The 16516-nt window shown below is 33.3% G+C and overlaps 1 protein-coding gene across 3 annotated transcripts in view; it reads right to left on the reverse strand.

Annotated features, from left to right (window-relative positions):
• Positions 1–5750: 5750 nt before the first annotated feature.
• The window catches only part of LOC148313147 (DNA-binding protein D-ETS-3-like), a 140118-nt gene continuing 129352 nt past the window's right edge, over positions 5751–16516 (reverse strand). For all 3 annotated transcript variants that reach the window (XM_088267423.1, XM_088267415.1, XM_088267408.1), the window contains 2 exons: positions 14520–14728; positions 5751–9717 (listed from right to left, as the gene is read on the reverse strand). In XM_088267423.1, coding sequence (XP_088123549.1) covers positions 9602–9717; positions 14520–14728 — 325 coding nt within the window. In that variant the 3' untranslated portion in view covers positions 5751–9601. The remainder of the gene's footprint in view (positions 9718–14519; positions 14729–16516) is intronic.

Raw genomic sequence — 16516 nt, forward strand, 5'->3', positions numbered from 1 at the left:
GGGGTAGAAATAAAGTTATGATTTAATAATTGAAGGCTTAAGAACAAAGATCGCACAAAACCTGTTTCAAAAACACCGTAAAGACCAAATCGGCTGTCCAAACTCAAAACACAGTAAGGGACATTTTTTTAGTACATTTTTCTTGCATTTTTGGACTAAGTAGAATCTACTTAGTCCAAAATACAAAACTACTTAAATTAAACTACTTAATACAAAACAAATGTCCCTTACTGTGTTTTAAGTTTGGACAGCCGAAATGTCTTTGTTAGTTAATTTTTTTCAACGTTTTACCCGTACAGAATGATGTCATTGGAAAAAAAAGAAAATTATTTCCATTTTTTTGTTTAGTTGTTAATAAAATGGTATTTCATATTTAAACTCTCTAAGTAGTACGGTCCAATTGTGATTATTTATTTAGATTTCTGGTACGTTAGTAATGCCTATTGACCACTACAGGTTTTTTGTACATTTTTTACCTAATCATAGCTAGATGTTTCTGTTTTTAAAGTACAAAATAAGTAAACCACTGTTAGGAATATGGTAATTTTAGAATATGACAAGCAAAAATGCCAAAATCAAATAAAATGAACAAAAAACCGTTGTATGGTATATCATTAACATTTGTTGATATCTGTTAGAGATACAGACCTTAAATATTTGTATGCTAGCTAACCCAGTATGACCCGGAGATAACTTGATTGTATATTTTATAAATTGTAGTTTGTAAGAAGAGATGCACTGACTAGTCAAGTCTTAGCAGTTAGAGTCAGCTTAGCTGACCAAGCGGCAGAACCGTGAGTCTTTAACCTTTCCCTTGTGGTGCTGAAAAACTTCCGTGTGCACCGGTGATATGTATTTTGTACACCATACAAAAATGTGGTTTAAAAACGGCAAAAAAGTGCATATTATTAATTGTTTCTTTTATTGACCATTGTTGAAGTTGAAATGTAACAGTTTTGTAATGTTAGCTCTCTAAAGTATCTGAATAGCCGCAATAGCTAGCGTAGCGACACAACCGCCGCGTACGACGATCTGCGCCCTACTGGCGCTGCACGCTGCTATACACGCTACGACATGGGCGTATACGCAAAGCACGGTCCGCACGCATACACCGAGAAATATTTGTGTATCGTTGATTTTATCCCCAATTTTTTCACAAATTATTTATCTCCGTCGCTACAAATGAATAACTTTATAATATAATAATTATATGTAATACGTAATTATATTACGGAGAAATACGAAAATTGTGAGCCCGTATCTATTATATTTTATATTGATATTCTCGTTTCTAGAGTCGAGTTGTAGTAAATACATATCACCGGGAGGTGAAGGTTAATATAAATCAAATAGGTGATTATAAATCAAATTTAGTATTTTGAATGTTTGCTTGTATGTTGGGCAGAATGAAATGTGTGTGCAAAGGTTCACTACAAATAAGAGTTGCTGTGTAGTGTCTCAAAAAACTTGAGAGTTATTCCAAAGCTTATAGTATGTTTAAAAAAGAATACATTGAAATTCTTAGCATATAATATATTAAAAATATGTTGTGACAAGCTTTATTTTTTTAATTTGTATTTGTAATTGAAAATACTCGGAATAGTATGTACATATATTTGTAAATATACTAGTGTTTGTGATTTAAATTGCATATTTATTTATTTACCACAGAACTTTAAGTATTTATAGACATTCATTTATTATAAACAAGAAAAAAGAAGAAAAAAAAAAAGACTTAAATTATGTATGCTATTAAAATTCGCATTATCTGACTCAAAAGTGCGGGTTTTAGTTATTTATTTATTTATGGTGTATGCCAAAAAAAAAAGGATTTAGGTCTCAAACCCGTCTATCATGAATTTTTTTTGCATTAAAACATGTTACAGATTACATGTTAAAGATTCAATTGCTACAACATCTCAAGGTCTGTGATCGTGAGATGTTGTGGCAATTGAATCTTGGCTAAGAGCGTGTGCGTATGTGGGTCTACAGCAAAAAAAGCTTAGAACGTCCGACTGTTGAGGACATTGGAAGTGGATGGATGTTGGTTTACACTTTGACTAATCGCCGTGTGTGTTGAAGCAATTTCCCATACAAGAATGTCCACATCTTAAAAAAATTAACCCAAAGTCTCAAATGTAAATTGAATTAATAACAGCAGGCTGAGATGATACGTGGAACTGAGAAATGTGACAATTTCAGACATTCTCCAAAATTGTCACCATTTCAGTATGGAATTTTGGGTTACCTGATAAAATTTCAAAGCTTGCCAATGAAAACCCCCTTATAACATTTAGATAGGTACCACGTTATCAGAGGGAACTTTACAAGGTAAATGTTTTTAGATTGTACTTTAATTTAAAAATTACTCTTATTCAGTCATTTCCGCTGGTCAAAATGTAATACATATACAATTTAAAACATTAACCTTCTATAAAGTTCTCTCCAATAACGCGGTATCTTTCTCAATGTTATAGGGGGGGTTACTGTACATATATTTTACAAGAAAATTGAACATGAAAGCCGGTTATAGAACATCCATTAGAGAATAATAAGAAACACAAAGTTATTTATCTCAATTTTGTTTATTATGTATTGTGTATTGTGCAAAAACTATATATTGTATACATATACAGGAGACTCCAAATTTTTGAGGTGCGGATTAATAGGGTATTTGCAGAAATTATTCGCATTTATTTTCTTCCCCTAAATCGTTCAGATTATGAGAGTCTGCTGTATTTTAATTTTAAAAACATTTTATACAATAAATAAAAATATATGTCACAATATTATGTTTTTTATTTAAAAAATTAACTAGCTAACTAACCATCACGCCTCTTCCGCAGGGGTAGGCAGAGAAAATAGAATACCACACCACACTGTCTTTGCAAATATTTTTCACCTCTTCCACGTTCATTCATCTCTTCATACATACCTGCCGATTATTTTGATTCCTAACTCGGCTGCTTTCCAGTATTTGACATACCTGAATGTGCCAAGTTTTTCTCGGTCTTCCTCTGCTCCTTTTTCCGATTACCGTTCTTTCCTCACTCATTCGCTCCACATGTCCAAACCATCTTATCATACCTTTCTTAATTTAATTTCTTTCTTTCTTTTTTTATATTAACGTATTACATATTGGGAAGATAATTATTTTGTATCAGTCCATTTTAAAAGATAACAAAAAAGTTGCTAAAAAAAAATAGCCCTCTAGTTTGCAAACGTACTATCCTCATGGGATAGCTGACTAGTCTAACTGGTAGATCTACCTATTTACTAATAATAGGTAATCTACCAAGATTCACCGACTTCTTGCGGTGCCGTATCAGAGACTACCGACGTTGGCAATCACTCTTGAGAAAGCTCCTCTGTGTACTGCTGCTGCTTGCTAGAAATCTCCCGTTCTTCTTACTGACATTAATCGGGTCCTAAGATTAAAAAAAGCGTTTTATGGTACCAAAATTTCCTGCTAACCTTTTTTTATAGAATAAAGACCTATTGTTTCAGTCTATTCACTTCAGTGGTTCAGTGATACTGATATTTTGAAAACATATCGCTCACTCCTTTCAACAACGTCATATATCAAAAAACTTGATTTTTCAGGAGATCGTATTTAAAGTTTAAGAATATTATAAAATGTATTAAAAAATAAATATCAAGCCACTTATTGAACTTTTTACTGTGCAACAGATCTTTTTAGGTAAAACCTGAATGTTTTTTCTCCATTTGAAAAATATTTAGTATTTTCAAACAAATAATTAAACAATACCTTTTCTTCAAATTAAAAAAAACTACACTTTGTGCCCTCTAGCAGGTAATTATTAAGTTTAAAATATGCCACTTTTTCTGGGATATAGTACATTTTCTAGGCGTTCCGAAAACATGCACAACTGAAAATTGTCGATTTTTCATATATGACGTCGTTGAAAGGATAAGAGCGATAAATCATATTTAGCTGTAGTTCAAAGCTCTATACACATTCTTAATACTTCCAATACATTCCGCGACTTTTTAAATATTTATTTTAACCTTAGTACGGCGCCTCGACATAAGAATAAGCTGAAGTGAAATCTAAGCAATAATATATTTTCATTTATTTATTTAAGTAATAATAAAAATAGCGAAAATTGATAAAACTTAATAAATGACTTCAATTAAAGGTTTTATGGAAATCGCGGTACAATAAAATCAAATTCTTTTAAGAAATTCTACTGCAAATCAAATGTCAAATTTCCCTCTAATTCAGAATGCTCTATTTTCAAATATGTCAAGGCTATTCAATGCTTTTTTAAACTGCCATTTAAGTAGGTCCAATAAAGTACTTACCTGTTTTAAAAATAGATATCACTATACATACTTTTGTTAATTTGGTCCACCTTACACTGGGCATATTCAGTGACAATATATGTATATATGATAATATAAAAGTAATGAAGGTGCCGTGGCGTAGCTTTAGACGCTCTATTGCGAAGCTGGCGTTGCGGGTTTGTTTCCCACTAAGTGCAAAATAAATTCAAGAAAGATTTATTTTCAATTGGTCTGGGTGTTTGTGATGTATTTTTCACATTTACCTTCCCTATTCTTACTATCCTATATGCAGACAAGCCTCTAAAAGTAGAGGTTTTGCGGGTTATTCCTTTTAAAAAAAGTAACTTTTTTAAAATCACTAATATCTTATTTATACCTTAATTATAATGTCAACAGCTTCTTTATCATGACTAATTAATATTATATTTGCTTTGAAACTGGCCGACGTTAAAATTAAGATATTATGTTAAGTTATTTTGTAGGTTGCACCATGTTGTTTTCTATAATTCCGATGTTGGGATCCAACTGTGTCACCATTTTTCCATCACATATCGTCGTGCTCCAAAAAATTTTCACTTACAAAATAGCTCTTCGTTAAAGCAACATAAAATGCCATTCAAGGAAACATTTATTAATTACAAATGTGTCTAAAGTATATCCACCCACAGTATGTTTGAAGAACGAGACGTGTAGTGGTTTGTCTCCGTCAGGCACAATTCCCCAACTGACAATCATGATTGACTTAGAGCGCTTGTGCATTACACGGAATTTTACCGTCCGGCAGCCCGTTTTTTTTTATTTAAATTGAAATATAAATGTGACTGCGACAGTTTAGCGTGATCGAATTTACGCGCAATGCTATCACGCACCGATTAAGAGCACCGATTCGAAGAAAGATGGCCAAGAGCACAAGCCAATCATCCTTTTTTACGGTAATTGAAGCGCCGGACGGTAAAATTCCGTGTAGTGCACAAATGCCCTAACAGTCCGAATATAAAAGAAGGTACCCATTTGTCACTTTTTTTGACATCTCAACATAGATGAAGAAGAATATGGAAGTCTGGGCATTAACGGGGCTTACGACCGTCTTAGGCTAAGTGATCACTTTACTCACGTGTAACATTCACCAATTCTACCCATTATTGACAACCACACTACTCGAATTCTCGGAAGTTCAATATATATATATATATGAACCAATTTTGAAACATTGTTCTTGAATCACTAGAACTTCACTAGAGACATCTATTGGTGAGATGAGAAAAAGCTTTTTATTGAGAAGAAACTCAATGTAATTAAATTAAATATATTTATTGGGTGAAGGATATTTAAATAAAATACTCAAATTACAAACCATTACTTGGCTCATTGTATTGCTTTATTTTTATTTTATAACATCTATACATAGTTTCTACTACATAAAGATAAGAAATATTTTTAAACGTTACTCTCTTCAATCCGAAGTAGCGAGATAAGCTTGACTTCCTCTGTTATCTTCCTAACGTTCTTAATGTAGAAAATAAATATCTTAACAGTACTATAATTACTCACACAATAATTATACAAAATAATTATATTACTTTTAGAGTATTCTAGATTTATATAGTGTTATATCTAATTAAAAATGATATCAGCTTGATCTGATTTGGAAAAAAATACATCAATAATTATACAATTCACGTTCAACAAAATGAGAAATAATTATATTTTCAGTTACCTGCTATACTTGGAAAAAATATTTATATTTCTTGTAAATTAACACGTTAACAAAACGGTACCTACTATTTCACTAAGTCCATTGGAAGTATATTTTTTTGTTTAAAAAATTGGTGTTGTTATTATTTCCAAAAATATTTCAATTTCATACAATTTCTGTGAGCCTGAGCGGCTCATTACTAGAAATAGGTATCAAATTGTGGTAGAGTGGGTTCGAACCCAGGAACTCTGATTTAAGAGTCCGCGACACTAACCATGAGATCACAACCCGACACTGAAATATAATTTGCGTTGTAATCAAATTGTAGAAAATAACTTTTTGTGCTTGCAATATCACTCCTTTAGCGACAAGATATCATTTACGTTAGTTAAATAAATATGGTTTTATCTTATTATTATGAAACTATTCAAAATATTGTAAATAAATTCTTGATAATAATTCTTGCATAATAGGAAGCGAGTTTTTTTCTTGAGATCATTAGTTTATTTATTTTAATCAGATATGCTGAAACAAAACTATATAATTTTTTCTGGCGTTTAAAATATTTTGCAGGGAAAATTTCGATAAAATTTATTATGACACGCGTTTCGATGGATTCCGCATCATTTTTCAAACACCGATATTAAAACATATTGTTAATAATAGGACTCCATAATGGTCTTGCACGCTTGGCAGTAAGTTAGTTACCAGAATAGTAGGTACAGGTAAAAGAATAATGAATCTAATATAATCACACATCCACCTGATTTAAAAGTTCTCTATTCATTAAAAGAGAACTAATTGAAAACTATGAATAATTTATGTGTTAGTTATATAGAATAATAAAGTTATTTATAAAGATATTTTAACCATTTACACATATTCCTAAAGATTGCACACATTAATTATAAGTATTTACAGTGGTGGAATAAATAAACAGATTTGTACAAACAATTATTAAAATTAATGACTTACTGGCGTCACTGGGACGATACTTCGGCATTGGAAAATTCCAACCCAAACGAGTAAAGTTGTACTTTGAAATAAAAATTCTACAATTTGACGTAAAAATTGCTGAGCTTTTGCATTTATTTGGAACAATGACTGACTTTGAATATAAAATTAGAACCGATCAAACCGGCTGACCTAAAAGTGATTCGTTGAATCAGGACAAATGGCAACGCAAGCAAATAAAATAAGAATTGCACTATATTTTTGGTACCACAGAAATAATGCGACTAGAGAGAAAGCAATGAATTATAAAATGTGTTGATAAGCGCAGAGGGTAAACCTGAAAATTCTGTAATATAATATAATTTTTTTAATAGTGCATTTGGCTCTTTTGTTGGGGGTCTGGGTTCGATTCCCATAAGATCAAAAACCGCATTAGTGATTTTTCACTCCAATATTTTTATTCAACGTCCCATTGGACCGGTACCTGAACTACAAACTTGACAAACATAGTTATTAATGTTTGATATACAATTGTGTCCATATGTGGAGAGCCCTATGCATTATTTATGGTTTATATACTGTTTACTTTTGGGTTTGAATCTAGAGCAGAGGTTCCTTAAATTTTCCCGTCATTGCCCCTGAAAAATGTAATATTTTTCAAATGCCCTCGAGTAAGGTTTTTGCTTACAAATTTTTCAAATTTTATCAAAAAAAATTCTCTGTAACTTTTTTCGTCTCAGGAGTTCAGGATGAGTGGAATTTGTTTACAGAATTTGAGTATATTGTAACCCTGCTAAGATGTTGGCAATATCAACAGTAAGTTTGTTATTCTCCATGAAATTAGCAGATAATCGTTTATATTATTGGCATATAAACGTAACACAAATTATTTCAAATAATAACATGTAAATGGGATTGAATTTGATAAAGTCTGGCTTGTGTTTCTCGAAATAATTGGAAACACATTACAAAAGGTAAACGATTTAAATTTAATAATGAACAAACTTTATAATTTAAAACAAGTTTCCCATTTTCAACATTATCCTTAAAATTAGTTCTAAATATTATTATATCTACATATATATTCACATTCATTATAAGTGGGAAATAAATACACCAAATATGTTTTTAAATAAATTCAAGTATTTTTTATCGGTGCGTTGAACGGAAAAGATTGATTTAAAAGAAAATCTAATCACACAGCAATAAATGAATGAAAGAAAAATACATTTGTTAATTTATTTTTCAAAACGTCTAATAAAATAAATTTGATTATTAATCTCACGACCACATTTTTCGGTATGGTAAGAAAATAAAACAATCTAATAAGGTAATAAACAAATAAAATCGAAGTGACACGTACATGTTTCGATGAAAATCACTTAGGTATTTTGTTTTCAATGTGGAATGTTAAATTTTGGAAGATAACGTCCGCCTTCAGCACAGAATAAAGATTCTAAGTCAAAGATTATAATTCTAAGTCAAAGGCCAGTTATCTACATAGTGCAGATAGCTGGCCTTTTTGATTTCTTATGGCATTTTGCATTTTGAAACCGATTGTGGACTTGTTTTGTAAGGAAGTTAAAGTTACCGAAACAAAGATAATTGATTGTTCTACCAAATAGAAAAAAAGTTAATGTTATCTTTACTACAAAGTTTAAACGTTAACTTCCGTATGGAAACCCAGCACAGGGAAGTGCAAAGTATCGTCAGCGTGATAAATATTTTACAGTGCGTCTGCAATCTCGTATGCAAAAAAAAACATCTTTAAAAAATAATTATTCACAATTTTTTAAAGTAAAGTGAAATTTTATTAATCGTTGAAAACCTCATATTATTTTTGCTCCACAATGCTCGCAGAAATGACCCACTGTGCAAAAGGTTTGAGTGTTATCACGCTCTCAATACTGCGCGCTATTGATCTTGTTACCTTTTTACTCGATATTTAGGGCTGCATGCAGTCAGGTGTGTGCGAGTAGAAAACGATTTGTACATTAGTGATACATAGGTTTTAATTTACGGCATATTTCAATATATTATCAATGTTATTTCTTTTATGTATTACAATCGACTACTCTGCAATATTTTGATATTATTTTTAATTATCATTCCAGACAATTCAGACACAATATTCATAAAGAAAAAATCAGGTAGGAATACAGACATTTTTGAAATTCAAATAATACCTTCTTTTTTTAATTAGAACAACTTTTTTAGTTCTTTTCAAACGATTGTCTGGAAAATAATAATGATTTTTTTACATCGAGTTTACAGATTCGCATCAATATTTAGCTTTTAAATGTATATTTTTTAAATGCGTTTAAAGTAATGTGGATTTAAAAAAAAAAGAGTTTAGTAAATTAATTCAACCAGAAGCTAAAAATAGTCATATTAAAATTATGAAGTGAAAACGTCTATATTTTGAGAATTGACGCATTTTCAGTTTGTCTACATTCATAAAATAATGTTAAATGATTGCTTAGGAAATAAATTGACATCCCAAAGACGTTTGCAAATGGCGGAGAGTTTTCTTCCAAAAATTACAAGTTTTTTTGTCTTGCAGTGAACGAATCGCTATGTCTACCAATCCTCCGGTAATAGTCTGCTGTGTCGGTAGATGGCGTATGGTGATTATATATTTGGTCATGCGTAGTGGGGGTAGGTTCCCAGGTGGGGCGGAGGCATGGAGTGGGGGGTGTACAGGTTACCCCCTCCCCCGCCCCAGTTACTCCAAGACGCCGCTCCCGGGAAAATGGACGCTGAAAAAACAAAACAGATTAATTTTGGTACTGCGAATCAATTGAGTATACATTATTTTGTATTATTCTAGGTCGTGTCCAGAGTTTTGCGTTGCGTTGGTAGACTTGTCGCCCGATGTCCACACTAGCTCGTAGCATTACAATTTGTGTAGTATGAATTTGTGTAGTATAAATAGGTAAATGGAAAAAATCAGCGACCGTGTCGGAAACCACGAATCTGTGAAAAACAAAAACTTTTGTATTTGTAATCTATGTAAAAAAAAGTTTGATGTAATTTCCGCGAGTCAAATTCAAAATTTTTTTATCAAGTCATTGCTTCATTAATTTTAATACGCTGAAACGCTAATGTTGGAAAAATGCTAACGCAACAGGTCTTAAATATGTAATCCGCGATTTTGAGAAACCCTGTTGACACATTCAAATGACGCAATCGGTATCTTGCCAAACCAAAATCTAATTTTTTTCATTTGGGTTATCGAAACATCAATAGGTCTAGTGTAAGGGATTCTATATACTTAGAGAAAAGTTGTACATGTACTTATATATATATTTTTTTATTTCAACCACGTATTCTTGATTAGTGTAACCAGATCGATACATTAATTTTCTTGAGGAAAATAAGTCGGTTTCTCCCTCGGCTCGATAAATTACCCTTACTTTTATTGTCTCGGCCTTACACAAATTCTTTGATCAAGTAATTTAGTACGCCTTGTAAATCAGGGATATTCCCCGCGCTGTATCGCCATAATTGCACTCTAGGCTACGGCCCGACAATACTATGATTGTGTTCATTTCACATTGAGTGTCATTATGCGCAGAGACGAAGGGCTCTTCATCTCGAGCCCTTTCCCGGACACCCGGCGAAAAGGGAGAGAGCAAAACGTTGGAGAAAGAGTCTTTCTCTTAGTCAAACTTGCGCGGGGCCTATATTTTACCAGACAATTAGATCAGCCAAGTTGAGCGGGCGATGCAAGTGTTGCCATTACCCTGCCTTTGTGATGCGAGTCTTTTGTTACATTTTCGAAATTATGAGCTCAAAGCCGTTGTTCTTCAATAGATGAAGAGGTTGCTTTGTTGCAAATATTTGTATCGATTGTAACAAATGCGAGTGTGTGCTGTGAAGCGCTTAGGTCTGGCACACAAATATATGAAACTATGAACTACACAAGTCTGGAACTATGAACTATCTCCTTCCTCTTCTTCGTGAGCTCTCTATCCCCCTGATAAAGAATTCTTCATCTTCTTTCCATTTCCTCCGGTCGGTTACTACTTGCAGGCAGTTTTTACCCCCCACAGCGACTATGTCGTCGGACCATCTCTTTAAAGGTCTTCCGGCACATTTTTTTGTTCTCCCAAGGTCTCCAGCGTAGAATTCTTGGGGTCCATCTTGTGGGTATTGCAATATGTCCTGCCCACTGCCATTTGAGTCTAGCCACGCGATCTATGATGTCCTCTTCTTTGGTTTTTTTACTGGTATGTAAAACCAAACATGGATCCTTCTATGGATCGTTGTGGTAAATATATCGCTCACTCCTTTCAAGAACGTCATAAATCAAAATTCGTCAATTTTCAGTTGTGCATGTTTTCGGAATGCCCAGAAAATGTACTATATCCCAGCAAAAGAGTCATATTTTTAACTTAATATTCACCCGCTCCAGGGCAGAAAGTGTTGTTTTTGCATTTTGAAGAAAAGGTATTGTTTAATTATTTTTTTAAATAAACTAAATATTTTTCAAATGGAGAAAAAACCTTCAGGTTTTACTTAAAAAGATCTGATGCACAGTAAAAAGTTCAGTAAGTGGCTTGATATTTATTTTTAACAAATTGTATTATATTTTTAAACTTTAAAAACGTTCTCCTGAAAAATCAAGTTTTTTGATTTATGACGTTCTTGAAAGGAGTGAGCGATATATACACACTATACTCTGGGTCACATTTTCTACGTCATCGTATTTTAATGATTTTTTATACTTAAAATACCTTATAAAATACCCGAAAAGACGCTAGTCCAAGGGTTTCTGAAATGCAGTAGAGTATGTATTTACACTCTTTTGCATGCGGGTGGGTGGAGGGGAGGTTTCCTCCAAAGAGCTAGTGCCGCTGACATTCGGGAACGAGAGTCGAGTACAGTGCAAATATTTACCGACACATTAGCCTCACTGTTAACGATTAACGGAATATTTAAAAGCTCTATCCCTTCATAGTATCAACACCTAGACCCTAGACGTCCAAATAATAACGAAAGTAGGCATTAGTGATACCTATGGGATAGTCGAAGTGTGAATGAATTTCTGGAGGAAATCTACTTTGTATTTAATTAGTTTAAATTCTTTTTAGACATTTATTTTCTAATTCTGTTTTTTCTTATTACATTTTTATTAATATTTTTTTTACCTTTTATCTTGTTGAATTAAAGTTTGTTGTATCTGTTTGTTCAAAATCTTAAATCTCCTTAAGTTATTAGCTGATTCCTTTGAAATTTAGACACGACTTCGCATCCGGATATGCATATTTTTATATACCTAAGTGTTTTTATTTATTTGGGATATACAATATAAAGTAATATTTTTTAAACACATTGTTTTGACCGCAATGGCAGCGCTATATATGTATATTGATAGTAACAGCATCACACGCATTTTTTTTAATTTCTCATAATTTCTCATTCTCATATCGTGTTTCTTGACAGCTTCTTTCACTACACATTTTCAATGTTTTCGATTACCGTATTTTTTCAAAGATTTTAATATTTTCATTCACAACCACTGTAAAATTAAACGTATTAGAAATGATTGATTTATATTTTGTAATTAAAATGAGTTGTTTATAGTTAAAAATATAAATTAAGTTGTGGTAAAATGCGCAAAATATGGTAAAATGCCTCAAAGTAAATGCTACGCATTCCATGGACCGTTATGGTCAGCGACGCATATGTGCTCCAAAGAGTAAAAGCAGGGAGACAGTTGCTGACTGATATCAAGGTCCGGAAGGTGTCCGATCTGGGGCATGTGCTTAGAGGAGACAAGTACGAGGTGTTGCACCGAATAATAAATGGCAAATTAGAGGATCGACGAGGTGTGGGCAGAAGACAGATCTCCTGGCTCCGGAATATACGAGATCGGATAGGATCATGACTGTCGAGGCGCTGTTTAGAGCTGCCCAAGACAAGGGCAATTATTCTCAAGCGATAATTGACCTCAAGGGGACCTGACATGACACGCACAGGAGAAGGTAATGTGGGTTCGGGCCCAGAAGACTCTGAAACTGAGTCCACGGAACCCCAACCCAATTTCGAAAACATAGTGCTTATCTTTATAGGAAAAATAATAAAAAAAAATGAAAAAAGAGGCATCGGAAGACCTCAAAAAGATGGATCGATGACATAGCCGCTTGGGGGGTAGAAACTGGCTACTAACAGCAACTGACTAATAGAAAAGGAATGATGCGTATATCTATATCTAGCAGTGGAGAACAGACGGCTAGAGAAGAAGAAGAAGTGCTTGTCAGGTTGTGCAGCCGTCCAAATCATATACTCAATTGAAAACTGATATATTAGAACTTATTAACTGGTAAAAAGCTTGACAAAATAATATGTTTGCAAAGCAGACGGAATTATGATCAGGGTTTGATAAACAGCACTCGTAACTCAATGTGATGTATGAATGCAGATTAGTTTTCGCCTTCGCTGAGCGCTCCATTGCGGATATTCAATTTTGGATGCAGTCGCACTAAATGAAACCGGACGCAGACGCGAATATCAGCAGCGAGATTAGCCGCCGTACGAAGCAGAGAAAGGGACATTTTTGGATATTATTTTCAAAATTATTTAAGTATTATATTTACTGCACGTATTCAGATAATGTACAGCTTTAAAAGAGATTTATATCACAAATTTTTTAATTTGTGTGCAAATACTTGTTTAAAAATCTACGTTTTCTCCACTCTGACATACTGGAGACGAAATGAACTGTCTAGTGGATTTATACCTTAGAGGGTCGATCACATGACGGCACTCACCTGAAACTATGATCGAACCTAGGATACAATTTGCCCTTCTAAGTAAGCATTATTGAAAGAAAGGCGTTGGACCATATTAAAAAAAAGACCTTGGGAGAATAATGGAGGCATTGGAAGACCTCAAAAAGATGGTCTGACGACATAGCCGCTGTGAGGGATAAAAATAGGCTGCGAGCAGCAACCGACTGAAAGAAATGGGAGAGGCCTTTATCCAGCAGCGGAGGACAGAAAGTTGAAGAAGATGAAGTGTTGTGATGGTTTGCGCATGTATAGAAAGAACAGTAAAACATATTTACGAGGCGAATCTAATTGGTAACAGACGTAGAGGAAGGCCAAGGTATATTTAGGATAAATACTAGGCGTGGTCAGGTCAGGAGGAAGACCAAAAAATTCATGGATGATACATAAAGATAACACAATTCAAAGGCATGGCCTAGGTGACGTTGTTTATGTTAAAAGAACATAAGCATTATCGACGAAATTAGGAATGTTGTGTTGAGATGGTTCGGGCATGTGTATCGAATGAGTTAAGAAAGGATACGAGGCGAATGAAATAATAATAATAATAATAATCTGGATAATTTGTATAGCATTGGTAACAGAAGTAGAGGAAGACCAAGGGGTAGAGGGATAAATACTTTGTGGTCAGGTCAGGAGTTGGAATAATGGTCGGGTACGTATGAGGATGTATGCACACGATGGTTATTTAGTTATTGAAGAGTATTGCACAAGTGGTAGGGTAGTAGACCGAGTGAGGTGGCGAATAAAATGCAGTGGATCCTTACCTGTAGAGGTCGGCATGGCGGCGTGCGGCGCCATGAAGGAGCTGAGCTTGGCGCTGTGGTGGTACGAGCTCATGAAGAGGTCGCTCTGGTACTTGTAGGCCGGGTCGCTGGCGGCCGGCTGCGTGGCGGCCGCCAGCCCCTGGAAGTCGAACTTGTAGGCGTACCTCTTGCCGTGCACCTTGGTCATTATGTTCTTATCGTAGTAATACCTGCGCCATGAAACAAACACACGCCGAACATTAGCTTCCTCCGAGATCCTCACACGACACTCTTCTTCAGGCCCCCCTGACAAGGTCACAATTGTCCTTGTCCTTGATGTTTAAAGCTACCCGAGACAAGGACAAGGACAATGAAACATACTAATACTAATCCAAATTAAATAGTTCATACATACACCACTTAAATGAGTACAAATAAATGCCTTAACTATATGTTTTAAAGTACAAAAAAGGACCCACAGAAATGGACATTAATATGTCTGTACTTTTTATGACATGTAAGATTTGTATTGACATTTCTTGGTGGAACTGCATTTCATATAATAAAATGAAAACTGTACAGTTTTTTTACATATATTTTATTTGATCATTGCCGGGGTTTAAGTCTTTATTCCCCTACCTTGTTTATATAATAATACACAACAAGGTACCGGTTGGAAACCATGATTTTATATAGTATTTTTTCTGACAAAATATATATTATTATATGTATTAATATAATAATAATTGGATATAAATTATAGTAAGGACACCCAGTAAGTGGTCAAATAAAATATATACATGTGGAAAAAACAGTTGTTATTTTGTTATGTCTGTAATAAAAATATATCCGCATATATTGTAAATAAATAAATCGCATTGAAAAAACGCTGTAAGTAATTTACATTTTTGATAGCTCAACCCTTAATTAAAACAAACAGTATTTGTAATCATTTCAACGCAGAACCTCGCATTTAAGGTAAAAAATCATTGAAAATTAACATTGACATAAGTTTAAATTTCAAAAATATTTAACAAATTATAAAATATCGCACGCCAAGATTATACTTAGTAAAAAGGTGAGTGTAAAAAAAACAAGGTCATTTTAAATACCAGCTATTATTATAAATGGTCGTTTGTCGTAAATTCAAACATAATTTAAGTAATACAGGGTTAAGGTACAATTTACGAAAATTGATTAAACAGTTTCCATTTATTTCTCGCTGGATTTTCATGACAATTTGTTTTCTTTATTAGCAAAGCATTTCATTTAACAGTAATTTCCGCTCCGGTAAATTTTCCGATGCAATTTTCGTGCAATCGGACAAACATTTTAAGCGATTTTAGTTGGCAAGAGAAATCATTGCAGTGTGCTCTGGAATACAAAACATAGCTCCATTAAATGAATGATATTATCCTTTTCTTTAAACATAGCTCCATTAAATTAATAAACATAAACCCAGCATAAACGTAAAACAATTATTCTCTGGTTTTGATTATGTTTACACAATGACTCTTTTGTAATTAGAAACATATTTTAAAAAGAAGAATTAAAATGTGCAAATTAACAATCGAAATAAGCGTAGTAAGCTTTTGAATCTTTATAACGAGAGTGAGTTTAAAATTAAGCCAAAATAATTGTGAGTTATAGAAACATGAGTCAACATGACCGTGAAAATAAATTGATTTTTTCGGTATTCGAAAAATTGTATGAGTTTGCTCATAAATATTGAAATAGAGCCAACTTAATTGTGAGTGGATGGTTAAAGAAATATGAGTCAAAATGACCGAAAGAAGGAATTGCTTTTTTTTTATTTTCGAAATTCTGTGTGGAAGATAAAACGATAAAAATATGGGTCAATATTACCGTGATAATGATTTTTTTTTTTTTTATATTTGAAAATATTGTTTGTGTTTTCCTACAATTTTTTCGGATCAACAAGACTGAGTCGTTAGAATGTGATTGTTAGAATGAGATTATTGGCTTGATGGTCATTTTGAAATTGTAATTAAAGTCAT

Source organism: Brachycentrus maculatus, unplaced genomic scaffold, assembly GCF_059751285.1.
Source record: "Brachycentrus maculatus isolate JH-2025_06_01 unplaced genomic scaffold, ASM5975128v1 h1tg000018l, whole genome shotgun sequence".
In the NCBI taxonomy this organism is placed as follows: Eukaryota; Metazoa; Arthropoda; class Insecta; order Trichoptera; family Brachycentridae; genus Brachycentrus; species Brachycentrus maculatus.